General features: G+C 41.2%; 1 protein-coding gene across 1 annotated transcript; it reads right to left on the bottom strand.

Moving 5' to 3' along the window:
- Positions 1-3285: 3285 nt before the first annotated feature.
- LOC110543893 (PRAME family member 12-like) lies at positions 3286-8330 on the bottom strand. Its single transcript, XM_060378843.1, has 3 exons — positions 8044-8330; positions 7014-7607; positions 3286-3856 (listed from the first exon to the last, which is right to left on the bottom strand). Exons 1-3 carry the CDS (start codon positions 8328-8330, stop codon positions 3286-3288), a joined length of 1452 nt encoding a protein of 483 aa, XP_060234826.1.
- Between the last annotated feature and the right edge of the window lie 3267 nt (positions 8331-11597).

The following is an 11597-nucleotide window of genomic DNA, read 5'->3' as shown; positions in this document are numbered from 1 at the left end:
GAGAGTGCCAACAAAACACTACAGCTATGATTCCAACCTTGAATTAGCAATCAGGCTTGCTAAATCCTTAGGTGTATTGGGCTTAAGCTTGCAGATAGTCCAGTTGGTAGAAAGCCTCAACTCAGCATAATAACTTCATGTCACTCAAATTTCAACTGATGTGACAAAGACCATGAGCAAGAGTAACTAGAGAGGAGCAGGTTTGTTTTACCTCACAGCTTTTGAGTCCACTGAAGGAAGTCAAGGTAGGAACTAGGGATAGGGACCTAGAGGCAGATACTGATAGAAAAGCCTCAAAGGAATATTGATTACTGGCTTGCTCCTCAGGATATCCTTAGTCTGCTTTATGATACAGCATCTATGACCACCAGCTCATGCCTACCCCACCCACAATGGCCTGGGCCCTCTCATATCAACCACCAATTAAGAAAAAGCACCACAGGCTTGCATATAGGACAGTAGGGAAGGGCATATTCTTAATTGAGTTTCCCTCTTCTCAAATGAGCCAGGCCTGTGTCAAATTGCAATAAAACTACCTAGTAAAATTGACCCCCTGTGGAGTCCATAGACACATTTACTGTTAAACCATAACTTTTCTTTCTTGTTTATTCCCTAGACCTCATATTAATATTAAAAGGAACATCACAATATAAAGCATTGCAGATTGTAAAACTCCCACAGTCTTTTCAATTCTAAAAATGTAAACGTTCATTTTTCTTCAATTTTTATTCATTTCTTTCTTGTTTTACAGCTTTTATTCCATCACTGAGCAGGAATAAGATGAAGTCAAAAGAGACTAGAATGAAAATTCTGAGGGACTCTGGCTCCACATCAAGAGGAGGGTTTTCAGAGAAAGTAACCAGGATGGTATTGAATTTCTACTCTGTCATCTCTCACAGCAAACTGGGGGGGGGTGCATAACACCCACGTATTCTTATACCCTGTTTAATGGGGTTCACAGATTCAAGTAATAGATAGGTAAGCACTATATCAGTTGAAGTATATCCAGACCTGTTTGGGAGGGACTCAAGACATTATTATTGCTTGGTCAAATCTAAGCAGTCACTATCTGAAAGGAAAAAAATAAAAATAGAACACACACACAATACACTTAAAACCCAACACTTTAAAGATGAAACCAAATGGGTAAGATTTTATGTCAGATAGGGACTGATTTACTTTGATTCTGTATCTACACATGCTTTCTATATTGAAGATCTTATGTCTGGAGAAATGACTCATCTCTTAAGAGCAGTGGATGTTCTTCCAGAGCAACGGGGCTCAGAACCATCATAATGGAAACTGATGCCCTCCTCATTCAGGCATGCATACATGCAAATAGAGCACTCACATACAAAACTAAATTGTCAGCATTGACATGCCAATGATATCCTTTTACTTCATCTAGGGTTCAGGAGCTCAGACCCTGGAGCCAAGGGCAAATAGACTATTGCTCACCCCACACACTTGAAAAGTCCACATACTGTCTTCACTCTGCAGTGCCAGAATTAATGTCAGAGACACATACCAGTGAGGCAAGCAACCTGCTCCAGAACAACATCTCTGCTTTAATTAATTACTTCCTTTTTTATTTCCTTGTGAAACTGAGTTTTTATATCAAGAGGTTTAAAAATTCGGTGTCTACATATGTGTATTGTGTAGATTTGTGCATGTGAAAGGAGGGACACAACAGGCCAGAAGAAGTGGGCCAATGACATGAAGCCTGAGGCCCACCTGATATGAGTACTGAAAGCAAAGTTTTTTCATCTGAAAATGCAAGCTGTACTCTTGATCTGTCAATCATTGCTCCAGTCTATGGGTTTTGTCTTTCCTTTTTAAAACAGTGCCTTACTCTGTACTCTAGGCTGGCCTAGATGTCTCTATGTGGCCCACACTGGTGGAAAAATTTATCCACATTCCCCAGTGGTGGGAAAGTTGGCAATACTGTCATCAATCTGTTCATGTTTATTTTTGTCCAGAGAGCACCTGTTTAGGCATCCTCACCTCTAAGGAATTTAGGCAATAATTACATTTATACAAAGAACCTATCTTCTATGAGTACAACAAATATTCCAATGAAGAACAAAACAATAATAAATCATTTTGCTATTTTATTATACAGAAAAGGGGGCATATACTGGCTAAAACTAAAGAGAATTTTTTTTCTTAAATACTTTCATACAGAGACAACTGAAGATGTAAATCCTTTTGTAAAGTAAATGTTTTCTGTAGCAGAGGGATTTACATATTATTGAAAACCTTTATGTGCTATGACCATTTCAAAGAGTTTGTGAATCCAAAGGAATACTACCCTATAGAAATGTGGCATGAAACCTGGATAGAATGGTTTATGGTGGTAGTCTCACCCAAACAAAAAGATCAAGAGTTCACTGCCAGGCTACATTAAATTTTCATTTATTGTTTTCAATAAAAAAAAAAACTTCTTTTTTCTGAGACAGAGAGTCTCTGGGTAGCTGTGTCTGTCCTGGACTTACTTTATAGACCAGGTTGTCTTCAAACTCAGAGATCCACCTGTCTCTGTCTCCCTGAGTGCTGGGATTGCAAGTGTGCACCACATTGCATGCAAGGAAACAAAAGTTTTAAGAGAAAAAAATTGTACACCCTGTTCAATTTCCTCTGTGTTGTCTTCTCCTTCTCTTCACTCATCTCTCATGGGCCCATAGTTTCTAGTGGCTTGAGTGTACTGGATGTTAATTTTCTGTGATTCATTAAAACCTTATTCATAAGATGTGTGCTATGTTACTCACTTTACATTAAAATTTTCGTACATGTAAATGAACACCTACACAAGAAGGTTGTAACTTACACACAGGCAAAAGACAGGAATGAAAGAAGTTATCACCAAAACTTTAGTTTTATGGATGACCTGGACCTTTGCCTCACTCATTAAAGAGTGGTGTTTTTCCACTGGGGTTGTAGAATAACTGACACCTCCTGACCCTGAACCTGGCAGTGAGGGTGATAACTGAAAAAGACCCCAGAGGGAGAGCATCCAGGTTTACAGCTGCAGGACAAAGCCACTGGTTATCCTGTCCTGACAGAAGCGACTTATAAATATAAAGTGGTCTTCCTCACTCCACAAGAACATCTGCTCTCACAATTGAATTGTTCTCCATGTCAATTCAGCCTCCTAATTCCAACTCACTAAACATCATTTTGTTTCCAAAATTATGAAGAGTGTCTGAAGTCCTGAGTCACCAGCATGAGAGATTGGTCCAAGCCTTTAATTCCTTCCAATCCAGAAGTCCTGTTTGCCAATTACTGTCACCTCTGCTGGCAAACACAGAGTCTGAGTCCTTGGCCATAGACAGAACGCTCTCCACATCTAGAGCAAATAAGTGTGGCAAAGGAGATGTACTTGGGCTGTCTTATGGCCCTGAGTCTATCTATTTGCTTTGCACAGAGTTGGGTAAATCTCTCTGTGGAGATATAACCCAACTCATCATAGCACTCCAGCGGGGTAAGGTACTGTTCCACATTCATCTTGTTCAAGTTAGCTGTGTGCTGCAAAAGGTTCCTCAGGTTGTGCATGGAGAAGTAATTGTCATAGAAACTGAAATTGGCCAGCTGAGAGCACTTGCTGAGGGCAGGTATGAGCATAGTGAGATGAGAGTCTGTAATCCAACAAGCCTTCAAGTCCAGGAATTGCAAAGAGTCTGCCACATTCTCTAGGAGGATTTGAAGAGGCCTAAGATCCAAAGAAGTTAAGCCCACACATTTCATGTCCAGATGTTTCAGCTTAAAGAGCTTCGGGCACTCGGACAAGGAATTCAGGTCTGACTGTGAAAGGTTGCAGGAGTTGATGGACAGGGTCTCCAACGGAGCCATCAGGCACCTAGAAATAGACAAGGAGCTTATTTCTGGAAAATGGTGTTGGAGAATATGGGTGGTATTTAAATAACGGTAGAAAGAATTCGGTGCCCAAGATCAGTTTGACCAAATAGCAAGGACACTCTCTAAGAAGCTTCTTGTTGGAAATGCTCAGTCAAGACAAACCCACCCTTCCTCTCTTTGGCCTCACTCTCAAGCAGAAAACTGTTCAGCCCATAAGCACAGAAAACACTCATAAGAAATTCCATACCACGAGTCTGAGAGATCTTTTCATCTTCTGCTATCTTCTTCAATTTCTTTCTTCAGAGACTTGAAGTTTTTCATACAAGTCTTTCACTGGCATAGTTAGAGATACACCAAGACAGTTTATATTTTTTGGGGGCGATTGTGTTGTTTTCCTAATTTTTTTGTTAGCCTGTTTGCCCTTTGAATACAGAGGAATAGTGATTTTCTTGTTTAGTAAATTTTGTATCTAGCCACTTTCCTTATGGTGATTTTCAGCTATAGAATTTGCTGGAAGATTTTTGGGGTCACTCATGTATACTATCATATCATCTGTGAATAGATTCAATGTAGATCCTATCAAAATACCAACAAAATTCTCCAGGCCTTGAAAGAATTCTAAGCAAAACAAAAAACCCAGAATAGCTAAAACAATCATGTACAATAAAAGATCATCTGGAGGTAGTTCTATCCCTGAATTCAGGCTGTACTATAGAGCAATAGTCATAAAAACTGCATCGCAAAGGCATAGAAACAGAATCTGCCGTCAGAAGAAGCAAATTGAAGATGCATAAAAACCCACACACCTATAGGCATTTGAGTTTTGACAAAGAAAAACCATACAATCGAAAAAAAGACAGCATCTTCAACAAATGATGCTGGTCTTACTGGATGTCTACATGTAGAAAAATGGAAATAGATTCATATTTATCACCCTGAACAAAACTCAAGTCTAAGTAGATCAAATACCTCAACATGAAACCAGACACACTAAATCTATAGGAAGGAATATTGGGGAAGAGCTTTGAACTCAATGACACAGGAGATATCTTCCTGAACAGAATACCAATAGCTCATGCTATAAGATCAACAATCAATAAATGGGATCTCATGAAACTAAAAAGTTCTGTAAGGCAAAGAACATTGTCAACAGAACAAACAGCAGACAACAGACAGGGAAACAATCTTCACCAACCCTACATCTTACCAAGGGCTAATGTCTAGAATCTATAAAGAACTTAAGAACTTAAGCACCAAGAATCCAAACAAAAAGTAGAAATGGGGTACAGGGCTAAGCAGAATTCTCAACAGAGAAATACTGAATGGTGGAGAAACATTTAAAGAAATGCTCCACATCTTTAGTAATCAGGAAAATGAAACTTCAAATGACTCTGAGATTTCATCTCATACATGTCATATATGGCTAAGATAAAAAACTCAAGTAACAGCACATGCTGGAGAGGATGTGGAGAATGGAGAACTCCCCTCCCCTCAATTGCTCATGAGAGCACAAATGTGTATATCCACTTTGGAAATCAATCTGGCACTGTCTTAGAAAAGTGAAAATAGCCCTTCCTCAAGAACCAGTGATACCACTCCTGGGCATACACCTGAAAGATGCTCCACCACACAAAGGCCTTTGATCAACTATGTCTATGTTTATAACAGCTTTATTTGTAATAAACACAATCTGCAAACAACCTAGATGTCCGCCAACCAAAGAATGGATAGAGAAATTACAAAATTTGCAAGCAAGTGGATGGACTGGAAAAGGTCATCCTGACTGGGGTAACCCAGAAGAAGAAAGACACTCATGGTATATACTCACTTATAAGCAGATATTAGCTATGTAATACAAATAAACATACTAAAATCTACAGACCTAAAGAAGATAAACAAGGAGGAACCTAGTGAGGATGCTTAAATCTCACCCAGAAGGGCAAAAAGATAGAGACTGGAAGCAGTTGAAGAAAGAAAGAGGAAGGGAGGCTACCATAAATGTCCTCTGAAAGACTCCACTCACCATAGGATCAAAGCAGATGTAGAAACACACAGCCTCTATTTGGGCAGACAGCAGGGAGTCTTTTGCAAGAAGATGGGATAGACTCAGATGGCACAGACGCCCAGGGAAGAAAACAACAAATCGCAAAACTGTTGGGCCAGGGGAGCCTACAGAGATTGATGCACTAGACAAGGACCATTCATAAAGAAGAACTAGACCCCCTGCTCAGATGTAGCCAACATACTGATCAGTCTCCAAGTGAGTCCACTAATAAGAAGAGCAGGAGCCGCCACTGACATGAACTTGGTTGCCTGTTGTTTGATCATTTTGCCCTGGCAGGGTGGCTTTACCAGGCCACAGAGGAAAAGGATCCATGCATTCCTGAGGAGACTTGATAAGCTAGGGTCTTATAGGAGGGGAGGAGTCCCTTTTTCAAGGTACTAGAAGAACGGGATGGTAAGAAAGAAAGATGGAGGGTGAGATTCAAGAGAGATGAGAGAGGATACTGCAAACAGGATACAAACTGAATGTATAAAGTGTAAATGATAATAATAATAATAATAATAATAATAATAATAATAATAATAATAATAATAATAGAAGATAAAGAGAGGAATTTCCAACCCATGAAAGTCCTGGCCGGCTCTAGGGATACTTTTTGTGAGCTCACTGCACTCTGCATTCCATCAATGCCTCTGCACAGTCACTCTTAATAACATTCAAATCCCACATTAGACACATTGTTCCATGCACTCAGCTCTACTTGAGCTCAAAGCATTTAAACCATGTGAAATTTGGGACAGACTGAGGCTGCTCTCACAGATCTGAGCACAAAGCTCGCTTCCACACTGTGTTGGTGAGTCCACTGAATCCTGACTACATTCTTCCCTTCCTGTTTCATTTCCATTGGATTGGTGGGCATGATTCCAATAAGAATTACAATCCATCCTTACTAGATCTGACCTTCAGGCCTTTGATTCATGACTGGGCATTTGACACCATGATTCATTATACATGGAAATAATACATGACCTTCATATTCTAATGTGGCCTAAATATTCTACCCAGTGACAGGCAGGCATCATGTACCACTAATCCTTAAAATTATGAAGAAATGTCTGCTCTGGCAGCTGACCCAGCCCTCATACTTACTTACCCAAGAACCTGTTTCAGGTGGTCTCTAAGAAAGTACATGCCATTCATGGAGAGGTACTGGAGACAGTTGAGTTGGGAAAACTGAGAAATGATATTCCTGACACATTTCTCTTCTCTGTATGTTGTTCTGTTGCCAATCAGGAACAAAATCTTGAAGATGGAGGCCAGCAAGAGTTTGCAAAGATTTCTCATTTGGCCCAGGTAGGGAGTAAGTTGTAACAGCTTTAACAAATCCCAACTGAGCATGTTCAGTTCCAATTCCTCAATGTACTCCGGATGGAAGACATTCAAGACCTCTCGGATAACATAGACAGGCAGAGCCCAGATCTTCATCTCCACACAGCAGAACTGTATGGAGCCCTTTCTCTGGTGGGCCCACTGAAAGAAGCATGCTTGCTTTTCATTCAAACAATACATAAGCCAAAGGTCAGCTACCACCTTCAGGCGCTGCCTCAGTGCATATCTGGGAAGGACCTTCACTACTTGCTGCTCAACCAGGGTCTCTGCTGAGCAGTCACCATCCTCTGCATCAGCCCATATGCTCCAGAATTCATGGTGCTTCTTCTGCATGTCAAGAACCCGAAGTTTTCCCCTCCTGTAAGAAGACATGAGAACTGTAGGCTACATGTCAAGATTGAACATTGACTCAGCATTTCCTCCTCTAAACTCAGCTCTAAATCTTCCACATTTATTGTGATTATCAGCAGACAGTGTCCAGCCTGCATTAACTTTCCCTGAGCTGCACAGGTAGTCCTGATAACTTTCTTTCCTCAAATTGACTCGATTTCTCCTTAGTCCCAGTACTAATGATTGTGGGAAGACCAGGGAAGCATCATTTCACTGTCTGAATGCATCTCCAAACTCTGATCATAGTCAACCTTCCTTAGGACAAGCGAAGAACAGCTTGCAAGGGCCCTGCATCTCTATCTAGTGGTCTATCAGAAGCCTCATGTCGAAGCCATATCCATAAACCCACAATCTCTTCCCTCTTATCTATGGGCTCCATTCTACAGTACTTGCTTATTGCTTACCTGGAGTGAAACTTTCTTTGCAGCCACGTGTCTACTCCTGCTAGAACTGCCTGCAAGGTTTCCAAGTCAGCAGTCTTCATCAATGCCCCCACAGGGAGACAGGGGAAAGGCCAGGCTGCCACCATTGCCTTCACAGTTGTAGTGTGTCTGCCAGTCAAGGCCTCCTTGAACAGTGCTGGCAAGAGCTCCATGGGCAGTTTGTCCAGAGCTGACATGTCCAAGGTCTCATCTCTCAGCAGAGCCTGCCTTGCCAGCTTCAGGAGTGTGGGTGGTTTCTGAGCACTCATCCTGGAAGGTCTTCAGTCAGAAGGATCCTGGGAAGGAATGTAGGGGAGAATATATTCTCAACATCAAGTTTAGAAAATCCCCTCACCATCACAGGAACCACTCAAGGTCAGAGTTACTGTTCTGGCAGTGGTGGAGACATCAGTTTAATCCATTGTCCTCAGTGGAGGTCTCACAACCAACTCCCTCACTGATAGCAACAGGAGCCTCTTACAAGGACACCCAGGGTTACACATTCCCCAGCGTTCCTTCCAACCCTAAACAAAGCCCCAGTCAATCCCATCACCACTGGGCAGCAGCAGTCTGAAAGATGAGTACCATCTTTGTGTGTCAATCACACATAGATTGTGTCACAAGTCCCCAAACTCAAAGCATGGGAAATTCACACACACAACCTACCCATAATTTTTCTAAAACATGGAACCTGTCTGGGAAAAACTGAGATGATCCTGGAAATTATGGTTAGTACTCCATCCTGTATTACATAAAGTAAAGTTAAAAACCTGATTTTAAATCCAATCTGTGTCTTCAGGAGTTTCATCTGAAGACACAGGAATGAACAATCCTGTCACAGAAAGCCATCAAAGGGAACTGTTAACATTATGATAAAGATGCAGAAGGGTAGAAGGGTAGCCCTCAGAAGGGTGGGGGGTGGGCGGCAGGTGGGAAAAGACTAATGTTTCTTTAAGAGGCTTGCCACTTGAAGTTTTATCATGTTCCAGTGAGAGTATGGGCCACAGAAAATGAATATTTTTTTGTTGGTGGTGTTGGTGGGACTTGGGGAGGTTGACCTGTGTGAACTGGGAAGTGAGTGTGCTCAGGGTTCAATGATGTGAAATTGCCCAATAATCAATAAAAATATTGCAAATTTAAAAATAGTTTTAAATACTATACATCCAGAAAAAAGCCTTTAGAAACTTAAGTAAGTAAAAAAAATAAACATATCAATAAATAAATGACTTTCCCATCTTGGACCTACCCTCTCTATTTCAGGGGTCCTGTGTCCTTTGGATTAATGTGACTTACCTCTTCTGAGCACTGATGAGCACAGGGTCTCTGGATCCCAATAGAGCCAGGCTGTCACCACAGTGTTCAAGTCCCTGAGGGAATGACTCCTCTGCCTCCACTGAAGCCTTTATATACCACCCTGCTCAGCCCCTCCCTATTGCAGCCCCACCTGTAAACCTCAAGCTGCCACCTGCTTGCACCTGCTTGGAGTCCAGACACTTAATCCCACCTTGGGTTTTTCCATTCTCTAGATTGAATCAAGCATTCAGTGTCAATGCAAACACAATAAAAACAGAACAGGATGAAAATCATGAGTCCATTTATTGACTATTTCACTCACCTTGAATTTTATGGTTTGATTGCTTATTCACTTACTACTTGTTCTTTTTGTATTTGGATTGTGTTCTGACAACATTGTTCTGTAGGTAAGGTTAATTTAGAATTCCAATTCATATGGACCCTCCTGCCTCAGCCTTCCTGCAGGGAGGATTACTATGTGAGCCAACTCTCCTGGCTGTGTTTACACATTTGTAACCACCATGGTTCAGTGTATGATGCTGTAGGGTGTAGGATTAACCTGTTCCTGAAAATATACACTTATTTGTCTATTCGGGAATCAAGAGCTGAGCTTCATGCTTTTCCAAACTTCTTGTATGGCAGATACTCACCGTTGAGGCAGGAGGATAGTGTACTTTCGTTAATAATGTTATTAATTCAGGAATAACACAGAGTAAGCATTACAACACCAGACTCAGATTAATAAAAGTTTGTTGAATAATGAACAAGATTCTAACCTGAACAAGGGCTATAATCCAGGCTCCAGAGCCACACTATGATGTCACTCTCTCTCTCTTAGGCAGTCATTTCATTAGAGAAAAGAAAAAAAAAGAAAAGAAAAGGAACCAGGTAATCAGGTGAATGAAGCAATTGGTGCACAGCATTACAGCATTTTGAGCAGTGAAAACTAATCTGTTTTGTTCCAAGTATATCTAGGAGGGTAGACAAAGCACTTTTAGCTAACTAGCAGGTATTTAGTATAGCTCTTGAGGGTTTTTCAACTTTCAGAGAGTAAGAAACATACCAGGCTGTTGTGATCTTTAACACAAGCAGAACATGCATTTGTCATCTATTTTTGATTCTAAACAGCAAGTAGGAACTGCTGAATTGTATTCTGGTGTCAGGCATGGAGTGCCTGAGAACGTGGTCTTAATTTCACCTTACAATCAAAATGGAGATTTAAAGACAACATGGCTTCTGATATGCTAAAGGTGACAGCAAGTGTTAACAGAGGAGACACAGTCATGCTATCAACGAGGGTAGGTTTCTAGAGAGGGGCTATAGAGTTCAAGCAGGTCATAACAATATTTGACAGAGCTTTCTATAGCTGGAACTCAGGTAGTGCAATCCTTGCTTGGCATTCACAAAACCATAGGTGACATCGAGACATGATCTATACTTGTTGGAACATGCCTGTATTCCCAGAATGTGAGAGTTTGAGTAGAAAATGGTTCAGAAGTTCAGTGTCAACTTCAGCTACAATACGAAGTTTGAAGCAGCCTGGATTGGACTATACTTTCTCACAACATTTCACAGGTGTATCAGGGAGGGAAATGCCACAGGACGTTTTCAGGAAGTTGGGTTTGATTTCATAAAGGGAGGATCACTGGACAGGGAGAGATGTTCAGAGGTTAGGGGAACACCCTGGTATTGCAGAATGCCCAAGATCAGTGTCCAGCACATATGGTGGTAAGTTGAAATTTCAACAACTTGAATGCTGACTTTTCCTGGATTTAATGAGCAATATTACATTCATGTGAACAGGCACACAAGCACACACACACACACATACAACACAAATGGAGAGAGAAAGATGAAGATAGAAAGAGGAAATCTTGACATACTCTGTAATAATTGGACATCTGTGTCAAATCCTCTCCTCAGGGATCAGGTAACCCTGTGGAAGAGGAGGAAGAAAGACTGTGAGAACCAGATGGAATGGAAGACACCAAGGAAACCAGGCCTTCTTAAACCCAGAAGAAGAATGCACATATGAATCCAGAGAGACTGAGGCAGCATGCACAGGGCCTGCATGGGTCTATACCACATGAGGTGTCAATGTGGAGAGGAGTGGACAGAAGCTCCCATCCCTAACCCAGAAGCTAGAGATAAGCTATTGCAAATGGGAATTGAGTTCCCTCAAATGGAGTCTCCCTGAGGATATAAACCCCACTCTGATCAACAGGCCCAGTGACCAAATATTG

This window comes from Meriones unguiculatus, chromosome 3 (genome assembly GCF_030254825.1).
Source record: "Meriones unguiculatus strain TT.TT164.6M chromosome 3, Bangor_MerUng_6.1, whole genome shotgun sequence".
Taxonomy (NCBI): domain Eukaryota; kingdom Metazoa; phylum Chordata; class Mammalia; order Rodentia; family Muridae; genus Meriones; species Meriones unguiculatus.
This window is presented reverse-complemented; position numbering and strand designations above follow the sequence as displayed.

Coding starts and splice junctions, on each gene's coding strand:
- LOC110543893 (XM_060378843.1), bottom strand. CDS start 8,330: ATGAGTGCTCAGAAACCACCCACACTCCTGAAGCTGGCAAGGCAGGCT. Junction 7,608..8,043: donor CAAAGAAAGTTTCACTCCAG/GTAAGCAATAAG, acceptor GTCTTCTTACAG/GAGGGGAAAACTTCGGGTTC. Junction 3,857..7,013: donor CACCTGAAACAGGTTCTTGG/GTAAGTAAGTAT, acceptor GTCTATTTCTAG/GTGCCTGATGGCTCCGTTGG.